This window comes from Mangifera indica, unplaced genomic scaffold (assembly GCF_011075055.1).
Source record: "Mangifera indica cultivar Alphonso unplaced genomic scaffold, CATAS_Mindica_2.1 Un_0014, whole genome shotgun sequence".
Lineage (NCBI taxonomy): Eukaryota > Viridiplantae > Streptophyta > Magnoliopsida > Sapindales > Anacardiaceae > Mangifera > Mangifera indica.
In genome coordinates this window covers 312,298-336,028 of record NW_025401106.1, presented here as the reverse complement: position 1 = coordinate 336,028, position 23,731 = coordinate 312,298, and the positions used below count along the sequence as shown (strand labels likewise).

At 33.8% G+C, this 23,731-nt stretch overlaps 1 protein-coding gene across 5 annotated transcripts in view; it reads right to left on the bottom strand.

The window, feature by feature from the left end:
* Positions 1 to 22,811, bottom strand: part of LOC123205750 (nephrocystin-3-like) — a 33,018-nt gene extending 10,207 nt beyond the window's left edge. The window contains exons 1-14 of one of the 5 annotated variants that reach the window (XM_044622773.1): positions 22,522 to 22,808; positions 21,497 to 21,595; positions 20,843 to 21,033; positions 20,661 to 20,765; positions 19,038 to 19,138; positions 17,998 to 18,076; positions 17,312 to 17,323; positions 17,161 to 17,226; positions 16,973 to 17,041; positions 12,471 to 12,527; positions 12,168 to 12,245; positions 10,310 to 10,407; positions 10,185 to 10,230; positions 9,198 to 9,325 (exon numbers count right to left, since the gene is read on the bottom strand). In XM_044622773.1, coding sequence (XP_044478708.1) covers positions 9,198 to 9,325; positions 10,185 to 10,230; positions 10,310 to 10,407; positions 12,168 to 12,245; positions 12,471 to 12,527; positions 16,973 to 17,041; positions 17,161 to 17,226; positions 17,312 to 17,323; positions 17,998 to 18,076; positions 19,038 to 19,138; positions 20,661 to 20,765; positions 20,843 to 21,033; positions 21,497 to 21,595; positions 22,522 to 22,636 — 1,244 coding nt within the window. In that variant the 5' untranslated portion in view covers positions 22,637 to 22,808. Of the gene's footprint in view, positions 1 to 9,197; positions 9,326 to 10,184; positions 10,231 to 10,309; positions 10,408 to 12,167; positions 12,246 to 12,470; positions 12,528 to 16,972; positions 17,042 to 17,160; positions 17,227 to 17,311; positions 17,324 to 17,997; positions 18,077 to 19,037; positions 19,139 to 20,660; positions 20,766 to 20,842; positions 21,034 to 21,459; positions 21,596 to 22,521 lie in introns of those variants that run through there. The other 4 variants (XM_044622776.1, XM_044622777.1, XM_044622775.1 and 1 more) reach the window with 4 other exon arrangements.
* Positions 22,812 to 23,731: the final 920 nt, after the last annotated feature.

Below are 23,731 nucleotides of genomic sequence, written 5' to 3'. Positions count from 1 at the left end.
CACAACGACAATCAGAAAAGTGAAAAGTCACCGGAAAATGGTCACAATAGACACTTGAATTATTATCGAGAAACAATGAGATTGACGGATGCATGCCGGAAAAGTGGCCAGAAGAACAAAAAACAGAACACCAAAAATAGAAAAGGCTGACTAAAACGAAAAATGGAAGCTAAAATAAAAAAGTGTAGAAGAAAGATGAAGGAAGAGTTAAGGAAAAAAAAAAGGAGAGAATTGTGTGAGATAGCTATAAAGCAAAATAGGAAAAAGTTAACACTCATCAAAAAAATACAAAACGAAAAAAAGTGTGGGATCACTTAGGAAAAAATAGGGTGGTTGAAAAGAAGATAGGTAGCAGGTGTGAAAAAATAAAGTAATGAAAAAAAGGGATGATGTAGATGTATAAAAAATAATAAATAAAAAATGAAAATCAGAAAAAAAATCAAATAAATAAATATACACACACACCCCCTCAAGGATAGGGTGGTTTTTCAGGGAAGGAAAATGTTAGGATTAAGATACTTGTCCTCACTCCACAAAATAGTTTAAGGCAATTTGATTATAAATAAAGTCTTTAGATTTCAAAAAGGAGGAAAAAATATATTAGGGTTTTGTAATTTGGACAGTCAACCTTGGCTAATTTAGGAAAGTCTCCAGTGCCTCAAACGAATGGAAAATGAGAGATCTTAGACTTCTCGAACTATCCAAGAAATAGGAGGTCTTGAACTTCTTGAATTATTCGATTTATCTGTGTAGCCCTCTGATTAATGAAATAATGTTTATTTTCTTATATTTAGTTTAATAATGGTTGGATTCCTAACATATGTTTGGTATAGGATAAAGATAGAGTCAGTGTAATCATATTTTGTTTGTGAAACACTTGGCTTCAAGGGGAATAACAACATTATTGATGTTTGTAGATTATATTATATATATAAGAGATGATGCAAATGGATTAGAAGACTTGAAAAAGTGTTTAGTGAAAGACCTCAAAATCAAGGAATTAAGGATATTTAAGTATTTTTTGGGGATTGAAATTGCATATTCTCAACAAGGGATTTTTATATCTCAATAGAAACATATCTTCAATTTGTTAACTGAAATTGGGAAGTTTGGCTGTGTGGCAGTTGATACACCCATAAAACCTAATCTTCAACTTGAAGATGTCTCCAATGATATTGCAGCAAATAAAAACTCCTAACAAAGATTTATTGGAAAACTCATTTATTTATCTCATATTAGACCAAATATAGCTTATGTTATGAGCGTTGTAAGCTAGTTCATGCATAATGCTAAGGAACCCTGTACAAAATGATTGGACAAAGCATGTTGAAATTGATAGACATTTTATAAAAGACTGACCAATGTGGTTAATCATAAGTTAATGAGTAAGACTGGAATATAAGCTATCCATTAACCAACTTGAGAGGAGTGTTGAGAAATACAATTTTTTCTCCTATTTGTTATTATTCTTGTAAAGTAGTCAAATAAATTTACAATGTTCACATACCCATGAATCCTTCTCTTGGTAATCTAACATGGTGTCATCACAATTAACCGAAGGAACTTGCACTATGTTTTCTAGCTAAGAACCGCTACAAAACACGCGCCCCTCAATGTCATCAAAATACCTACATGGAGCAATTGTAGGCACTAAATCACACATTGGGGCATCCGATGGATGTCTTATGCCTTGCTACAATTCTATTGATAATTCAGTCTAGACTTGCCAACACAATCAGGACATGTCTCTTCTACCACTAACTCTACTAGCGTAGCCACTACAGCTACATCCCCGCTTCTTGATTTCAATCCCCCAAACTCCACACCAACAAAACCCAAACAACTCCCATCCATAGTCCATCTTTCCCATAAATATGGCACAATAATAGCTTTAGATTAGATCAAGAACTTTATACCAAGTATCAGCTTTAGAATGTTATTGCCAGTTGCTCACATTGCCACACTTCCAGTCACCAACTCGCAACATCACTAATGATGTACATTAGACCGGTTGTGGGCCAAAATATAGAATCTTCCCTCCTGGAGCTCTTTGAGACAATTAACCCAAGCTTCCTGATCACTTTTTGCAACACAAAATTATTGGTAGCTTTTGTGTCTACCATTGCCCGTAATGCTTGCCCATTCAACGTTGCCTGCACAAACAACCACTCTTTGTATGAACAGCTTTTAGTCCCAGTGATTGCATTCAGCAATTGGATCAGATTGAGCCTTGAAATATCATCCTTCGTCTTATCAGTATCGAAATCCTCTTTGACAATAAAAGCAGCTAATTTTTCTCTCCTCAAACACTCTTGCACCCAGTGAGGACCATCACACAAGAAACACCTAAAAAACTTTTGTCAGGATTCTCATCCACTCCTCAACATAAACTTTCCTCGTTATGGCCATGCCTCTCTTTTTTGTTGTCATGCCTCTGATTCCACTCGTCATTGACCCTTTTTTGAGCAGGATTTGACATAGAAAAAGACTCGTACAAATAGTCCACCAAACAATATGCTAGTGTTATTACTATTAGCAAATCTCGCACGTTCTACCGTTTTAATTCAGCCTACACCCAAAGCTATAACCCATAGATGAAAATGAGCAACCAATCCTCCTCCAACATTTTCGTAAATGCCCAAAACCAAGTACGTAATTGGACCCATTAAGTTTGATTATGATATCCAATTAAGCCTTATTCTCAGAAGAGACAAAGGACATGGATGAAGGCTATAAACTATTTCAAATTAAGAACAATGAATTTGTTAATATTTCATAATCAATTTATTCCAACAGTAATTATAGATAAAAGAGCATGTTTGCGATTTGATCAGATGAATTACTAAATGGAGGCAGAAGAGAAACAACAAGGAAAGAGACTAAGAAAGAGCATTCTGGACTGATATCGAAATGACGTCGAAAGTTTGAAAAGAAGATAATTTCAATGAATGACTAACGGACTAAAAAAGCATAGGTAGGACTTGATCAACCAATGAAGCCATATGATTCTCTCTGAGAGAGAGAAAGAGAATAACTTCAAACTCAGTTAAGATGATGGTCGATTAAACATCTAAGAGGAACACGTCCTATATACATCTAGAAGATTCTATGGGCCAAAGGCCCATATCTTGTAGCCATAATATAGTTCTTAAGATCAAATGACCCATATATAGCTCTGATACCATGTAAAAAGAGAAAGTGAGAAAAGAAGAAGATAAATATATTAGTCTTACTCTCCTCTCTACAATATATAGAGAAGTACATGAGAAAGTACATAGAGGAGAAAAGTTTAACATTGAGAGTTGTGAAAGGCTTGAGGGGACAAGAAAGATGAGTGTGAGTGAAACACAACTTGTAATCCTCTAAGTAGCAAACTCGTGTAAATTTCATTTATTTTTGAGTTAATAAAGGTTGGGTTTATTTCCTGTAAGCTTTTGTGTTGAGTTTTTACTTGTTTTCATACTCAAGGGAGGTTAATAAGTTTATTGCACAAGGTTAAAATGTGTACACGAGATGACTATGCAAAACTTAGCGCCATCACAGGTGTACATTTTCGTGTCAACAAAAGACTCTATGACAATATGGTATCAGAGCGCAATTCAGTGCATGAGTCATCGATGTCCACTCTTTCAAAATGTGTAAGCATTTTGGAGGTGTTCATGGGAAAGCCAACCCCAAAGACGACAACACTATCTACGTAGGCAACAATTCATGCGAAGGCTATAGCAAAGCTACAACGCATAATCTTAGAAATTCAAAATAGCCTGATAGAGCGATGTATTAAGGTACTCAATCAAGTTATGTCATTGGCTAATCGTTCGAAGAAATAGGTGTTCTCTATTGAGTATGATGTTGGGCTATTGAAAAAGGCCATGACTGGTGGCCCAAGCAGTGACAACGGTGCTGGTACTTTAAAACAGTAATTTCGGAGCCTAAGTCTTTTGGTGGGCGTTGAGATGCTAAGGAATTAGAGAACTTCATATGTGATATGGAGCAATACTTTGTTGCTACACGTGTTAGAAGGAGAGCAGGTCATGATGTCTAACATGTATCTCGTAGGTGATGCCAAATTATAGTGGCAAACTCAATCAATGGATGATATGAGTGCAAGCAAGCCATGTATCCAGACATGAGGTATGCTGAAAAAGGAATTAAAAGACCAATTCTACCTGTTAAATGCAACATGGTTGGTGAGAGACGAACTCAAGAAGCTGGTTCAAATGGGTTTTGTGTAAGAATATGTGACCAAGTTTAGTTCTTTAATGTTGGATATTAAGAACATGTCGAAAGAGGATCAACTATTCAATTTCATCTCTGGATTACAACCTTGGACGCAGACTGAATTGCAGTGGCAAATATTTTGGTGGACTATTCATATGGGTCTTCTTCTATGTCAAATGTTACTTAAAAAAATGTCAAAGACAAGTGGAATCAAAGGGATGACAAGGAAAGAGAAAGGCATGGCCAGAAACAAACAGGAGTCCCCGCAAAAGTTCTCTAAGTGTTTCTTGTGTGATGGTTCTCACCGGGTGTGAAACTACCCAAGGAGAGAAAAATTAGTTGCTCTTGTTGTCTTAGAGGAATCCAAATCTGATGAGACAAAAGATGATACTCTAAGGCTCAATCCGATCCAATTATCGAATGCAATCACTAGGACCAAGAGCTACTCATACAAAAGGTTGTTATATGTGTGAGTGACAGTGAATGGGTAGGCAATGTGGGCAATAGTGGATACAAGAGCTATCAATAATTTTGTGTTGCAAAAGGTGATCAAGAAGCTTGGGTTAATTATCCAAAGAGCTCCAAGAGGGTGAAGGTTGTACATTTTGGACCACAAACAGTCCAAGGTACATCAACAATGACGCTACAAATTGGTGACTAGGAGTGGTAGTGCGAGCTACTAGCAGTGCCATTTGATGACTTCGAGTTGATACTTGGTACAGAGTTCTTGATCCAATGTAAAACTATTGTTGTGTCATATTTGCGGGGAATATGAATTATGGGTGATAGTTGTTCAAGTTTCGTTAGTGCAGAGTTTGGGGGACTAAAATAAAAAAGCAGGAAGTAGCTACAGTGGCTACTCTAGTGGAGGTAGCGGCAAAGGTGCATTTCCTAATTGTGTTGGCAAGTCTAAGCCCGAACCATCAATAGAATTACAACGAGGTGCAATTTGTGAGAACGACATAAGACATTGAGCAAATGCCCCAATATGTGATTTAGCACCCCTTAGACATCTAAATGTACTAATTGGAAAGAAAAAAAACTATGATTTTCAAGTCGAGCAAGAAAAGTAACATAATAGTACTTTCCAATTTGACAAGCTTCACACTCAATAACAGACACAGAAGACTTAATTGGCAACATATTTTCAATTTTTCTTACGAATGATGCCCTAATCTACAATGTCATTGAAAAAGTGAAATCGATGCAAAATAGGCTTGCATATTATGAGATAACGGTCGGTCAGCAAGAAAATAAAGACTATCACACTCATATCCACCACCAATCCTTTTCCTTGTCAACAAATCCTAAAACTCACAATAAGAAGGATAAAAATTAGCTGAATATTTTTGTAATTTGACTTATAGATAACAAAAAAAAGGTAAATGAAGGGCAAATAAAATATTATCAAGAGGAAAAGTAGTAAAAATAGAGTCAGTGCCAACAACAGGTGAAAATGAACCATTAGCCAATTTCACAAAAGGTATAGACTGAGATAAAACTCGAAAAGAAAAATGAGACCAAGAACCAATAATGTGAGAAGTGGCACCTAGATCTAACAACCAAGACTGACCCGAAGCGGCAACGAAGGCACCCAAAGTTGTCATAACTAAATGAGACACCGGAGGACAAGTCAACCATTCATATTCTTCCTATGATATAGTTCCAATCTCTTCAGCAGCAGAAATAACACTTTCAATATCATCAATAACATTATTTGTCTATTCTAGACGCCCAAACTTTTGCCAACATTTTTCTGAGACATGATTGGTCTTGCCACAGTGCTCACACTATTGTGCTTAAGGAATTACTCCGCATCCATCTGCTTGGCCATGACCGCAACAACGACAATTAGCACAGCCACAGTCACAAGCTGTCATGGTAAAAGTTTCACCCACAATAGTAAACGTAGAACTAGAGACCAAAGTCACATGTTGAACTCCTGTCAATGCTCTTAATGGAGATGGTAAACTCTCACTACCAAGGAACTAATCACAAACTAAAAGTATAGACTCAACTAATCCTGAAAGAAACTTAGCAACCATAAACTCATCACATTGAGTCTAATGAACTTGGGCATCTACAGTCACCGAATGATAAATAGCAAGCTCATCCATGACACCCTGAGATTTAGTATTCATTGATCGATCTATCGCCTTGACACAAATTGAACATTTTCTCACACAATTCATAGACACGAGAGACATTCTTCCTGGGAGTACATTTCGCTAAGTGCATCCCACATCTCCTTTGTCGTAGACAAGAACATGACATTAATACTAATAGTGGACTCCATGCTATTGAGTAACCATGTCATGATAGAGTAGTCATCTTGTTGCCAATTAGATCTAGTGGCATCCTTGACATCTGGAAGGGCATCAGTGAGGTGAGATAACTTATTATGAAATCCCACAAATAGTTTGAATGCCCTAGGTAATTGGACCCATTAAATTTGATTGTGATACCCAATTGAGCCTTATTATTTGAAGAGGATGTCATTGAAAAAACAACACTAGAAGAGGCAGAGTATGTGAATGAAGGCTCAACACACCCATGTCAAGCCAATAATATAAAAATATGCAGTATAAAATCACAAAACCATGTATTCAAAGATAGGGCAGCGGTGATTTGAGAAAACCCTAAGTGCTCACCATCCACAAAAGGCAAGAGAACAAGGTCTTGGGGGCTAGAAGTAAGAGGGAAACCCTAGAAAAAAATAGATGGAGAAAAGAAGGGCGGTTAGGGTTGTATGGGTGGAGAAAAGAGAGAAAAGAGAAAGGCGGCTAGGGTTATATAGGTGGTGGACCTAGGGTTTTGTTGAAACCCACTCTAATACCATGTAAAGAAAATGAGAAAAGGAGAAGATATATTAGCTTTTCCTCTCCTCTATACAATATACAAAGAAAAAGTATATGAAAAAGTACACATATAACCGATGTGGGAAAAGTTTAATATATATAAATCAAGATTATTCTTAAAGAATAATAAGATTAATTTACCATTCAAATTTTATCAAATTTATTTATATACATACACATTTTTCTATAAAGAAAGAAACATCATAAACACTGAACAATTACAACAGATTCGAATTATTCCTAACTCATCATTTCCTTATTCTAATTGATCATTTGTTTATTCTTCACAATTACAAATACTGTAAATTTACCATGTAATAAAAATTTATAAAACATATAACACAAAAGGTTGAAATAATTCAAACTTTGAACTTTTTACTTCATCCTATCCTATACACACCAAATAAAGATCCACAAACACAATGAAATCCTGATTTCACAAATGCAACACACCTGTTGCCCTCCCTTTGACTCTAACTCACCATCATCTTCTCACACAAATCACAATTAAAGCATACCACAAAACCTTACCCTCACCAATGTCACCTTACAACCTCACAAGAAATACAGAGCCAAAAAAATCTAAAGGCAACAACAAAAATAATTTCTCACGTCCCACTTACAAGTTCCAAATTCAAAAAAGTTAAATCATTTAAAATATGACTTAGAGCATGTTGTTTTAGCATAGTTGTAAGTCAATTTTAATCAAATTGTATGAGATAACAAGAGATCCTGCATGGACCAAGACCCTAATAAGATAGCCCAGGGTATAAGAACCTGGGCACTGGTCTACTTTTCTAAATTTTATCCCTAGCAGGTGGAAGGATTGAGCACAACTTAACTCCAATAGCAGAAGTATGAGAAGATGGTTTACAGCAATATTCTTTTGAGCATGCTGCAGTATTGAAGAGATAATTTCCATTTCAATCACTTAAAGGACAAGTTTTTCTTGTATCTATATTAGTTTTAGGTATGAAATACCTCCAATGATGATTAGCACTAACAACCAACAAAATTTTGCCTCTAACTTGTTAAAATGCAAATAGAGAGATAACATAATAGACCCCTAAATATATAAGAATCTGGTTCCAACAATGTGCTATGTATATGTTGGAATATACAAGTCTCACACTGGAAAAAAAAAATTAAAAAATGGTATATAATGTAATGGATTGGCTTAAGTCCTCTTAACAATTGGAACCTGTTAGGATCTCAAGTGTAAGGTATAGGACTTGGATCCCATATTGGAAAGTACGGGCAACTAGTGTGGGGTTTATATGGTTTTAGCTCTCTCATCTCAATAGCTAGCTTTTAAGGTATGGTTCTCCTAAGGTTCATATCATTTGGTATCACAGTAATCACTGTCTCCCAGTTGCAATCGTGCAGCGCAAGTGGTGACACCGACATTGCAGTGTTCTCCCAAGGCTAGCAAGAAGCTAGTGTACAACCAGCTCGCGTAAGCGTCAAGGCTGCGGAGCGTAGTGGTATGTTAGGATACCAAGTGCAAGGTATGAAACTTAGATCTCACATTGGAAATATGGGCAACTAGAGTAAAGTTTATATGGTATTGGGCTCTCTTATCTCAATAGCTAGCTTTTGAAATGTAACTCTCCTAAGGTTCGTATCAAAACTCAAACATGTTAAAGCTCATAATTAATAAAAATGTTGATCCACAATCCAAGTTTAAAAGGCCCAAGATTTCTAACAATGTATAATAACATTAAAAACCTCTCTAATTAGATAGAACCCACTAAATCATCGACGACAACTTTCTTAAATGCTTGCACTTGCATTTGGTCCTCTTTTGTGCTTCATTTAATTTTCTTACATTTCAACTAAAAGTGAGACTTGAATTTATTTACCTTTATTTACCATGTAAACTCAATCCTAAAAGATAGGGTAACTACTAATAGAACTTGTCTAAAATACTGCAACAACAATGGTCATAATCAAATACTACAGTCACAAGCTAATAAATGTGAATGTGTTGTCAACTTATAGAATATATATGGTACTAGTTTAGAAGGTACTGTAAAAATATAAATTCTATTAATTTGCTAACTGTTTCAAGTTTCTAGAAATTTTATCGGTTATTTATATTATGTAAAATCAACAAACCTTATCGAATTGTCTAATAGTTCTTTTGCCCGGTCAAGCTCAGCAATTGCTTCAGATGCGTGCCTCTTCCTTAATTGGTTGGAATTTAGCATTGCTACCCTTGCAATGTGAAGCATATTGACGCTAATCTGCAGCAAGTCTTATCATATTTGCGCTACTTCTATCTTTTTATATTATTAACGAGAAGCAAAAATGTGGGCATCAAAATCTCACAATACATTGGAAATAAACACAGTAGTTCATCTAACAATAGCAAACTAACTACTATAGAAGAAAGCAATCTATATAAAACAGTGCAGCCACCACACACAGAATGCCTAGCTTAATACTGAACTATTATTTCTATTGACGTAGACAAAAAGTTTTAAGTAAAAAGAATACACAGTCTACTTAGAATTTTGAAAATTATTGATGTTGAACATGGGTATGGATGCAACAATTCTTCACTCTTCTATTTTATCAATATTAGGGATCGATTTTCAAGGTTGTTTATACTCTTTTTTTAAATTAATTAGAATTTAGTTGGATTAAGGCTTGACCTCCATAGATAGAGGTTCTTAAGTTGATTTGTTTTTAGGTAGGATGATGAACTAAATTAAAATTAACTTTTATTGTTTCCTCCATTTCTACAATATTTCTCCCATTTCTTCTATTTCTTCTTCCCTTTCATTTGTTGTGTGATTTTTCTCCCTTTTAATTTCTGTCTTAGGAGGTTTAGTGCAGATGTAGAACTAATTATGCAATCTGTACACCTTGTATAATATTTAGCAAGTTCACATTCTACCAAATTAGTTGTTGTCATTTGCATTTCATTTGCCTCTTAACAGTATACCATCTTTTTAAGCATTCTAATAAAAGTCAAATACACTCTTGTATCAGTCAATGATTTCTCTCTCACTCTGTTTCTACTTTATCTGATTTGATCAACTTTGCATTTTATAATAGAGATAAGATCATTTAGGAGTTATATATGTCAAAACAGTATACCTGAACATGGTTGGGAGAAAGTAAACTTTTCCGTGCATCAAGACACCTATAGGAAATTATGTAAGAAATCTATTTATTTAGCCAATTGATAATCACTTTTGTTGTTCACTAAATTAATGGTGTACCTTTCAAAAAGTTCTTGTGCTTCCCTTAAGCTCCCGGTTGATTGTAAGGTCAGGGCCAGCCTTTCAGCTGAAATTACTGTCTCCATAGAATTCCATCCCTGTTGCAAAAGGTAGCAACTAGGTAACAATGATGACGGAAAAAATATGTTTAGAGTAAAATAAGATGCAATAACACCCTCATAAGCAAATAACCAATAATGATCGACTTTAATAAGTTTTAAACTCATGAAGAAAAAAAGATGGCCACTTGAGTTGTCCAAACACATATTTCAATGTAAGATTTTCATGAACCAGATAATTGTGTGGTTGATTCTGTCAAAATGTAGCATTTTGCTTTTCAATTATTTAATATCAATTTTTGTTTAGTTAATAGAAAAAGGTAAACTATAATCAGTTACAAAAGATCAAATTCTTCATCATCACTATCACCATGTAACAACCATCTCAAGTCCATGCTTATCACATAAAATACATAGAGAATTATTGATACATATGATGAAAGGCATCTCTACACTTCCACATATAGAGTGTTCTGCAATGGTATACTGCACCTTCATCGGGCACTGCATGATGAACGTTTTCTAAGAAAGCAATATGCTATGCATAAATGGTAAAAAAAATTTCCCATTAAATTTACTTAAAATCTTAAAAAAGAAATTAAATATAAAAAAGAGAGAAACAGACATCAGTAGCCAAGATACATAATCCTCAAGGTACATCAGTCACAAGACTATCAACTTTGGTCCAAACTGACTCTCATTCCTTCCTCATCATGATGACTTGGTTTAGGCACCTGTCCTCTAGGAATATTGGGCCTGCACATCTCATCAGCTATCATCTCTCTCCTTCCTCTTTGCATGTACCCTGGATTGCCAGTTTTACTGAATTATACTTTATGTCCACCACTAGTCATTTCTCCAAAGGTTTTGGAAGAGTTTTCAATTTCTTGCAACGTAGAAATGATGATTCTGATCTCTCAGTTTGTTTGTTAAAAAGCATGATATGGTGTGTTCTAAATCATGTTCCTGTAGATGGTGTCAGATATTGACAGTGAAAGGACACCAGAATTGTCGTTGACTTAAGCTCTTTAGCACTAAAGTCATGAATCAAGCAGATTTTTGTTACATTTGTGTAAAATTAGAATGCCCATAATATCATGCCAAGTGTCCATACACATAGGGTTTATTGCCGGCAATCACCTTTTAGGTAAGAAAACTTAAAATAAATCCTACCTTTATAGTTTGGAGTACTTCTACTTGATTTAAGAAATATTAACTATACACCAAAAAAAATCATTTAGAAATTTCTTCAGTAATCCAAAATTTATAGGGGCAGCAATGTCATCCTACTCACTGTTGACACTAGGATTACGTCCAAGGTAAGTTCATATATCCCATTTTGGCAACCAGAACCAGGGTACATATAAGGCCATTTAGTGTCCCAGTATGGAGTAATGTATCTTCCAGCAAGAGTAATAATAATATTCTTTGAAATTTATTACAGAATGTGCTCTGCTAACTTAGAAAATGCGAGAAAGTGAAGATAACATGAAGTAATCGAAGGCTCAAAACTTGCTTCAATTCTTCAATGAGGCGAATTTAGTATTTTAATTGTCAAAAGATAAATTATTTGAGAAGAGATTAACAGTAAGGAGTCTTTTGAGAAATTTTTAACTCCAAAGGCTTTTACTAGTTTGGATTTAAAACAACATATATGTTGTCACAGCTCACTAGGAAAAATAAGAATTTATTAGCTCTTATTGCCTAGGAGCAATTGCTCTTGGCTGTCTAAATAAATTTACTCCAAAAATAACAGAATAATATGGCAAAGACCAATACCAAAACAGAAAAAGACAAACCTTTGATAACTCCATAATATGTAGTATCTTCCTTTGTACATTCTCAGCCTCTTCAAGTCGATTGGCTTTCATATATATCTAAAAAGAAAAGAAAGAAGATAAGTAGGTGTTTAGAGAAAAATTGAGGAGCCCAATATGTAACTAAGCATAAACATTGTACCCAAATATATTGAACCACACATGATATGAGATACCCTCTTTATAGTAAGGTCCACCTTCTTTGGTCTCTTTTTAAATTTAGGAAGAAAAGGGAATTCAATTATGTTTAAGAATCAAAAAATTGAAGTTGCTAAATAATCTAACCTGAGAAAGATATCGCAACCTCCTTATGCATGTCATTGACTCGCCTTGACCAGCATCCTACATAATTAAACCATTTAGTCAGACCAACACCGTCAATTCTTAAAGTACTGACAGCCCAAGATCAGCAGTAAATGTTTGCAGTTGTAGGACTGCCACTTGTGTCAGGTGTGAATAGTGTCCAAGGTGAACACTGTCTAAAAGTGTGAACAGTGTCAAGTAGCTTAGACAGTTTGCAGTTCATTATACAGGGAGATTTTTTTTAAAATAAATAGAGATGTCACTATTGATTTCCTAGAAACGAAGAACATAAGCAATTCATATCTTTCTAACATGATATCAAAGATTTAAGAAATTTCTTTGTTTAAGTAAGCCTTCATTGCCACTGGAAATTTTTTTTGCAGTAGTGACCTTAATTGCCACCGTTTGCATCTTTCCAACCTTCATTGTAATTGTTTTTATCTTTCCAGCCTTCATTACAATGTGATTTTTTACCCCACTAACTGTGTATTTCAGGACTAAGATTTGAGGAGACAATTGGATGTGCTAAGGAACGAGACGGGGTTGTACTATGTTGAGACACCTAGCAACTTGAATATTGTCAAAAACAAATCATAGTTGTCTTGTTTTCCTAAACATCATCAATCCACTTAGAAAAGGTATGGCTTCATCATCGTAGACTTGGACATCCTTCATTTCAAACTCTTAAAACCTTGTTTCCTTTTTTGTTTATAGGACACGATGTTTAAAGTTTTCTTCATGATGGGTTTGATTGGAAAAACACAAACGTGTAGTTTTTCCAATTAGCAATAAAAGAAGCAATGTTCCTCATCATTTAGTTCAAAGTGATATTAGGGGTCCTTAAAAGATTACTAGTATTTCTAGAACAAAGTGGTTTGTGTCTTTTATTGATTATTGCATTAGAACAACTTGGATTTTCTACTCAAACAGATATTTGATGTTAGTACAGTCCTCCAAAATTCATGATACAAATTCAATTTGGTGTTAAAATCAAAAGGTCTAAGTCTAATAATTAGGGATTACTTCAATCAAGTCTTTACATCATACTTTTAAAAGGAAAGGATGATTCATGAATCATATTGCATTCACACCCCACAACAAAGTAGGTCGCTAAAAAAAAAAAAAAAAAAAAAAAAGGGAATATAGCCCCCAACTTGATGCAAACTGAGTCATTTTATTCCAAAACAATGTGCTTAAATCTTACTAGGTTAAGTTGTTCTCACAGTCACACTTCTCATAGATTGTTTACAATATAGAATCTTAGGTCTCAAAAGCCTCATAGACATACTTTATGATTTTTATCCTAACATTTCCACCACAAATCACCTAACTCCAAGAATATTTGGTTGTGTTCTTTATTCACGTTCACAATTACAACCACGAAAAACCCGATCCAAGAGCCATTGAGTGTGTATTTGTAGGATATTACTCAGTACAAAAGGGATATAAGTGCTATCATCCTCGATCCAGAAAATTCTTTATCTTAGTAGATGTCACCTTCAATTAGAATGAATCTTACTTCAGTATTCTTTCTCTTCAAAGGGACAGTTTAGTCATTGAAGTTAAAGGTTGCGTCTCAGATCTTCCTTCTTTAGACAAACAAACAATGTCCTCTATGCCTAAGCCACATGCATCCATGTCACCTAAGTCAATATGTCATCCAAACAAATTATGTCCTGTGTTTGTGTCACGTGTCCATGTCACCCAAGTCATGAAATAATAAGCTTGTGCTCGTGAATTCTCATGAAGACAAGATCGTTGATAAAGTGTATTCAAGGAGGAAAACTTCAAATCCTAAAACTATGCAAGTCTAAGAATCTAATCCAAGCCTTGAGAATGAAAGAACAATTAATAACTCCCCTTCAAAATTGAGTCAGAATTTAATATTTTTATTACCATTAGAAAAGGGACTAGAGAATGCACAAAATGACCATAATACCCATTTTCTTACGTTGTGTCAAATTAAAAATTCACACCTTCTCACAAGAGTTTCCTCGTAAGCTTGAATAGTATTTGGCACTACTAATCTATCCGAGACATTATCTAATGAAAATTGGAAACAAACTATAAATGCAAAAATGAAGACCTGAGAAAAGAATAAAACATGGAAAAAGGTAAATTTGCCTACACAAAATAAGCCCGTGGGATGTAAACAGGTCTATAGTGTGAAATACAAAGTAGATAGATCAATGGAAAGGTACAAGGCAAGATTAGTAACTAAAGAGTAGACACAAACCTATAGAGTTGATTACTTAGAGAACTTCAGCCCGATTTCCAATATAAATATTGTTAGAATTTTGTTTTCATTTACAATCAATTATGATTGGGACTCGTAGCAATTTAACGTAAAAAAATGTCTTTCTACGTGAAGATCTTGAAAAAGAATACGTCTTTATCCACTTTTGACTTTTTCTTTTATAACTTTTTTCTTTCTCCTCTACCACTGTCTCTTTGTCAAGCTATCCCACTACAAATTTTTTAAACTTTTTTGACACCTGGGACAATTGGCACAACTTTTTCCCCTTGTTCCAGTTGTCCCACACATATCTTCTCTCTTGTTTTTTATTTTGGAATTTTCCATCTATACTGTAGATTTTTTTTATCTCTCATCTTTGTCTCCCAGTTTCCACCATGTTATGATGTTCGAATTTCTTCTCATTTTTTTTTTCCCAACCGCTTTTCCAACATGCATCCCGTCAACTCATTTTTTCCAGTGCTGATTCAAGCCTCTACTGTGACCATTTTTCGATGACTTTTCAGTTTTCTAATCGTTGTTGTCTTGCTTATTTGTTTTTCACTATCATCATCTCCAACCAATCTCTTTCTAGCAAAAACTTCCAACAATGATCCACCTTCAACCAGTGACCTTTCGACTTCCCCATCCATCTTCAGTCACTTCTCACACTGGAGTTGTAGCAGAAACCCAGATCTAACTACTTTAATACCATTTTATTAGGAACTCAGCCCTTATTCAACAAAAATAGAAAATAAAACACAAAAAGCATAATAAAATGAAAATTATTTCATTAATAGAGGATTGCAAAGATAAACCGAATAATTCAAGAAGTCCGAAACCTCCCATTCTAAACAATTCGAGTAGTTTAAGGCCTTCTATTTTCCGCCCGTTCAAGGCATCAGAGACCTCCCTAACTCAGCCAAAAGTGGCTACCCTCGAAACCTAAACCCCAATATATTTTTTTGTTCCCCTCCCATTTGAATCTTAAGTGCTATTTTTATAATAAAAGTTATCCTATGGATTAAGGACAAGTATCTCAAACCTAACAGTTACAGTCTTTTTGGCATATGTTAATGATATCATTGTGACAGGAAATGATAAAAAGGAAAAACAGTGTCAGAAGCGTGCTTGGTTAAGAAATTTGACAATAGAGAGTTGGGAAAGTTTAACTACTTTATAGGAATTGAAATTCTACACTCCAGTAAAGGAATCTTCAACTCTTATCAGAAGTATGTTACGGAGCTTCTTAGAGAAATGGGGAAGTTGACACGTAAACTAACAAGTACATGAATAGATCTCAATCATAAGATGGAAAAGGATATTGATATCTATAGAGAGATGTACCAATGTCTAGTCTAGAGACTCATTTATCTGTCTCAAACTAGACAAAACATAGTCTATGTTGCTAGTGTGATTAGTCAATTCATGCATAGACTAAAGAAAGTTCATTTGTAAGCTATTAATCAGATGTTGCAGTACCTTAAAGGAACTTCAAGGAAAGGAATCTTATTCAGAATAAAAAATGCATGATTAATGCTTGAAGTATATACAGATGCAAACTATGTTAGATCAAAAATTAACGGGAGGTCAACTTCTAGATATCGCTCATTTCTCAACAAAAGTCGTGACTTAGAAGAGTAAAAACATAATGTAATGGCAAGATCCAATGCATAGGTAAAGTTTCAAATGATGGCTCAAGGAGTTTGTAAACTTTTGTGATTGCAGATCATCTTAGAAGGTTTGAAGATTAATGGGACAAGCTAATAAGACTCTACTATGACAACAAATCTACAATTAGTATTGCGTACAATCCAGTACGACACAACTTAACAAAGCACATAAAAGTGGATAAACACTTCATTAAGGAGAAGTGGATTGATCTACACGTTTTATGTGTCAACAAGATGTCAACTTGACGATGTACTTACCACAAGACTTAGTGGTGCAACACTTTAAACAATTACATCCACGCTGAAAATGGAAAACATCAATTCAACAACTTGAAGAGTAGTGTGAAAAATAAATGTTGGCAATTGTAAGGCGACTACATGTGTAAGGCATGTGAAAAGTATCCAACATGAACAATGTTCGATTTGTGAACAGTGTTAAGCCACTTAGGAGGTTGATTGTTCATTATACAATATTTTCTTTTTTGTAGATAAATAGAGATGTAACTATTGATTCTAGCAAAGAAGAAAAAAAAAACAATATATATCTTTCTCACATTATAAGTAAAGGTTTAATGCACCTCTAATATCCTGATTGAATCCTGAAAGAGTGCCTCACAATCCTTTTCATTTCCTTGGAGATAAAAAACCTATAATAAAAGTTGTAAACCATTTCACACATCAATCAAATAAGAAAATAATGGTGTTTGCGTGTGTATATATATAAAACAATAAGACAAGCAAAAACTAATGAAAATTAATAAATTACCGTCCCAAGGTGATACATTGTATCAGCATAGTCTACATTACCATGTCCCAAAACACGTCCCTTTATCTAGATGATTATAAGGTAACTTTGAGATTATTATTGCACAATTATGCCTAATAAGACAACCACAAACATTGATTTTGGTTCATACCTTCAAAGCATGCTGTTGAAGAAATCACCAAACATAAAGCAAAAAAATAAATAACAACATTAGCATAAACTGTTAATATTAGTAGATTAATATTTGCAATCATAGATAAGAACATGAATCACAAAACGAAAAATCAACATCATGTCTTCTTATTCCACTTGAAGCAAATTTTCCTCATAATCGAGTCATCATAATGCCTTCAACATATAGGATATCAAGCAATACATATGCCTTTTAAGATAACAAAAGCATCAACATCAACTTTGTGTCATTTTGTCCTTAATGAGTGCCAAAGTTGCATTGTAGCTCAATTATATAGCATACCCCTTGCTACCTAAGTTTCTACACCTTACATACCTCTGATATAGCGTAATATAAATTTTCTAGTGTGTTTGATTATGACATTCAAATTGAAAAATGGAAAGAAAAGGTTCTCCCAGAAAAGCCACTTTTGGACTCGTACAAACAACTATTTAGGTGTTTGATAATTAACAACAAAACTATATGTTGCAAGTTCTTGCCTCAATCCATAAAGAAGTACATCCAACAATGGAAGAGACATTTAGTTCCAACAGCTCAGCACAAAAATATTAGTGAGTTACAAAAACCAAAAAAGCTAAGCTAAGGAACACCATAACATAATGGCAAAACTCACTATATAATAAATATCAACAAATACAAGTTACCTCATAGCACCTACAAGCATCTTCTAGTTTTCGTTGGACAAGATAAAATTGTCCGAGATTGTGGTAAGCAACTCCAACACTGTAGGACAATATGTAAAGTGCTTAGATGAACAGCAATGATGCAAACTTGTACTATCTAGTTGAACAGATATCTAATTACGTAGCCAAAAGCCAACACCAAATATTTGAAAAATCTTAAGAAAATTTGAAGTTGAGATTTAATACATGCATACACTGATGCGCTTGGCATACTCTACTACATTAATTCCTCGAGTTTAGATTGAATTTATCTGAATAACACAAGACCATATAATGTTGTATAATTCTTAATCCTAACTTATTGAGCATTGCTTGGATGGTGGCAGTGACATGTTAAACAAATTGTTTTCATTTAGGTACTTCATGTATTATATTTCAATGGATGAAGACCCAGTAGTAGCATAGGTCTCATTAGAAACAAGTTTGCCAGTTGGACAAAAATTTTGAGGTGGTTGAGAAGTCATCTTTCAATGCTCTCCAAAAAAGGTGCCTAAGCTGAATGGATTTTCTATCAATTTTTTTCAAAATTATTGGGAGATTATCAAGAAAGATATAATGTAGTTACAGGAATTTCATGAAAGTGTAACATGGTCAATAGCGTACTAGTGCCACTAATGTTGGCTTAAGAAACAATTAGTCAAGGTAGGGAATTTCTTGTTAATAGATTTTGCAATTATAGCTAATATTCTCTATCTACTCTAAAAAGTCCTAACAAACATACTTCCACTACATAATCAACTTTTATTAAAAAGAGACTTTTTTATGTAGCGTATGAAGAAAAAAATCATGATCAAAACTTTCTTTGAGAAAACCTATGTAAATTTGCATTGCAATTAAGAATTCTTGTTGACACACAATTCAAAGAGGCACCTATACACTTGAAATGTAGATTGATATTTTACCGATTTAGCAGGTTAATAAAAATGGGTACCATAAATACATGCATATTCATGCATGAGTAGAATTTTCCCTTCTAACTATCAAATATACTTATGACATACCGTATATCTTCAGGACCAAATGAGGACTCCAGTATGTTAATGGCCTCCAAATATAAAGGTTCAGCTTTATCATATGCCTTCGTAACTCTATACAGCTCTGCCTAAAAGGATAACCAAAAGAGCAATGACTTCTTAATAAAGAAAGGTGCAGTGATAAGAAACAAAAACCTCTGTTAAAAAATAACAAATTTATCAACTTCAAACTTTTCTATAACTACCTTCAATGGTTGCAGAAAAATGCATCAGATACACTAACACATATAATACACCACCTATGCTCAATGTGACTGTCAATTGTTTTTTAGATAATTGTTTACAGGAAGCAGAATTTCAAAAATACACCCTAGGCTTGACAGTGATATGTCTATCCTTGCGAAAGGCAATCCATGAAGGAAACTTTCAAACAATGCAGATACTATAATTGCTTCTCCTAACATATACTGCTTTTAGCCCAAACTGACTACTGGTCATGCCTAACAAAAAGTGAAACCAACATAGCATCTCAAAAGAGATTGCTTGCATATGTGTTGGTCTGTGAGCAAATAGATACCTCTCTTTTTGGCATATTTTGCCAAGTTTTTTGGGGGGATCGGAAAGAGGGACACAACTTGAGAACAGATTCTAAATTCAATGCTACCTCAAGCACATACAATAATTATCATCTCAGATCATATCATAAACCTCCAATCTTACCACCACCTCAAGACTTGCTAACAATTCCACTGCATTGTAATCAGTTACCACAAAGCGTACATACAAAATACTGGCTTCAATAATCAACTCATCTTGACTAAGAGTAATCATCTCAAATAATTTGTGAATGGTTACATAATATTTCCAATGCATTCTGCATTCTCAACCATATTTAGATCAGTTGTTTAAAAACTAGATCTTGTTACTACTACCTAAATAATATTTCTCTAACATTCCTTCTTGACCCTACCACTTAATTAAAGTCACTCTTCCCTTTTGTATCATCTCTATGTCTTATTATCTCACATGGATAACATCAGCTTCAATTATTGGACAACTGCTCATAACTTGAATTTCTCAAAAAATATATATATATATTTAAATTCTCAACAAGATTGTTATCAACTTCTTGTTCAAAAATTTGAGTTTAAAGCCATCAGAACTAGCATCTTGCCTATTAAAAGCCATTGCACGATCAATATTTCATTATCTCAAGAGTAGAGGTTGCATTAATTAATCTTCTATTCAGAAGTTTAAGTTGTAACATTTTAAAGAGAAAGGGTCTATGTTACTACCTTCACAAGTGTTAAACAATGCTGTGGAAAAGAAAAATGAACTGCAATCAAACACAACACAGAAATTTAAACAGCGTAATCATTCTGAAAATCCCAACAATTACCAGAGGAAGCCAGAATTCTTGCGTTCAAATGTAATTGATAAATTAACATTTTGATGATTTGTATTATCTAGATAACATACATTCAAGCTTAACAGCAATGTGACATTATTAATGCATTTTAAAATTATATTTCTCCAATTCATTTCCTTATATATTCTGCAATTCTCAAAATTACATTTTAAATCAAGATAAATTGGGTAATAGCCACAAAATACAATATGATACTTGAAGCATCTAAATAGCAGACCAACCAGATTGTTGCATGCAGAAGCAACATGTGGATCCCTCTCTCCAAATCCTTCTTTAGCTTCTTGCAAAGCAGAAAGGAAAAACTTTTCAGCTTCCTCCATTTTTCCCTATTAAAAATAGTATTCTGAATAACACAGCCAATTTATATATACATAGCAATGGTATGTAGGCGAAATAAGCTTGCCTGCATGAAAAAATCCCTCCCATTATCAGTAAAAACTCGCCATTTTGAGGTGTGAATATTAGATATCACAGAACCATCCTCAATTTTGGTTAATCCAACTGCATTGGACCCTTCAAGGTCACTTTGAGAGCTTGATTGAATTGAAACATCTTCTGTTAAGACAATTGTGGAATTTATCCCTAACAATGTGGCTGCAAATCAAATCAGATTTGCACTGAGAAATTATTTGAAATTTTATTTCTGTCACAAAACAATCCTCAAAACTAAACCAGAATTTTTCATAAACAGAGAAATCAGTTGTCAAAGAAAATACCACAGTGATGTACACAAAATACGAAAAGCATTATATATTGTATTGACAATAGCCTCATGCCAATACATTATCCCTTTCCCAAATCTTTGTATACTAACACTACTAACCAACAGCATGACAAAGCTACAAATGAAAATCACAATACCGCACCATTATTAGGTGTTTTGTTCTTTAGCTTATTTTCTTGGTCTTGCTCATACATTATGCACAAGAAACCTGTTCTAAATACACATTATTACTTAACTCCTTCAGAAGAAATTGTAAAAATATCAATTAACAATTACTAGAAGAATAATAATATTACCAAAATTGTCACCCAAGGAACCGAGAAAGAAGTATACCAGCTTGACCAAACAAAAGAATCCATAGAAATGAATCTTCTTGATTTTTTCTCCGCATATAACTTCCAAAGCCATATTGATTGGAGAATTTAATTTTGCCTGAAATGATGATTAGAAAGGATAAGTGATTCAAACAAATCAAACCAGTTATTGACAAATAATAATCAACAGGACAATGGTGATTTATTAATCAAATCAAAATAGTACTACCAATGCATTAGCTTGAAACAAGTATCACCAACAGGAAACAACATATTATAGCACATATACAGCAATAAAGTGTACAATGATTTGAAGTGCTTCAATAACAGTATTAACGAGCCTTCAAAATCAATTTTGGTTTCTTGGAAGATATTTCTATAAAATTAGCAAATATAATAGCTCCAAATTTCATTTTAAAATAATCTGATGTAGAAATTAGCAAAGAAATGCAATTTTTTCATAAATTTCATGAGTGACCAACACAAATTCAAGATTAAAAGCAAAATACTCAATATTGATTAATTTGGTTTATTTATGGTAGAACATACAGCTCATGAGTGTAAATCATTTTCAGGCTTTAAAAGGAAAATAGGCCCAAGAAAACATGTAGAAAACAAAATATTATATAGGCCGGGAACAGAAAAAAGCATCTAATAAAGCAAGATTGTAACTCCAGAGTTTCAATATTAAAGATGGTACCCCATTCTTACTCTAAAACAGAAATTAACCAAGTAGATAGAAGAAAAACTTAAAGCAAATAATAACAACACAATTTCAAGATTAAAGATGACATACTCAATCTTGATTAAGTTTAAATATATAGATGCCAGTCTTCACTCTTAAACTTTAAAAAACAAAAAATTAAATTAACCCAATAAAACAGAAAAAAAAAAATCGAAGCCCAAAAACTGCTAACCCTCAAACGATAATAAGAATTTATTAATTTAACAAAACATGTTCTTAACTAAATATGATCTACTCTTAATTTCACTAGAAAACACAAACACAGACAGATGTAGATGCAGTTCGAGACAAACTCATACAGAAAAGCGGCAATGGCGATGCGTTTATGGTTGTGTCACCCGAAGAACAGAAGATTCGGGAAGGTAATTTAGGGATTCTTCTTACGAAATTAGAAGCGGCTTGTCGAAGATACATGTTTGTCTGGGCTTCAGTCTACAAAGCAGGAAGGTTTTGTGAGGTTTAAATGTTCTCCTTCAACGGTAAAACCCTTTAAAATGCTTAGCTCTGGAGAAAGGGGTTGTTTGGCGATGCCTATATTACCCACTTAAACCGTCATTACATGAGATCATCCTCGGATTTTCTTATCCTATTCCGTCCTCAGAATGAGAATGTGGCTATTTAGTTATAAAGTGATACTTTATTGCATAAAGATAAATGTAGTATGAAGTGGAGAATTTTATGCATAAATAATAATATATTTTTTAACAAAGTGTGAGCTAGAAGTCTCTCAAATCTCACATTAATCAATTTTTCATTCATTTATATTACGAATATATATCATGAAAAATTATCAAATTATATTATTAAATACATAAATATAATATAACTGGAAAGAGACTTAAGTACTTTATTGATTTGACAAAAGAGTAACCTATTTTCAAATCTAGTGAGTAAAAGAAACTTTAAGTTTTGTACTATTGTTTCAAATATTTTACATCCTCTCCATTTATGTAAAAGAAAGTAAGGGTTCAAATTTCAAATGATTTTGAATCCCCAAAACACAAAACAACAATGAAAAGAAATAATTATCTAAATGGCTTTTGTTAGCCAATGCAAATGACAAACTATATTGGGTTCTATTTGTCTCTCAGTTGTTTTAAAAGTCTAAAAGATATTTAATTATTTTAACCAAGTGAAAAAGAGTATTGGTAACATCTCGATCATTGATTCTGAGGTGTCAACAACATCTTGATTCTTCACTTGTCATCCCCATCTTTGATACACACTCTGTGTTCACGTGTTGATCATTTTGGATTGATCAAATCGCCTTCATTCTTAAGCTTAAACAGAATCGGATTTGTTTATCAAGTCCATGAAGTTTCTAAAAGATTCTTCTTGGGCTTCTTTGTCCTCAATTTGGGCTTTTGCTTCATTAGTTAGAATAACTCTAAGAATGTCTTTTGTTCATTCCATCAAGGCTTATTTTGAGATATTAGCAAGATTAATCCATCTGTTACATTTTGCAATCTAGCCTTATTTTCCTTGAAGAGAGTTTCCTAAATATTTGCA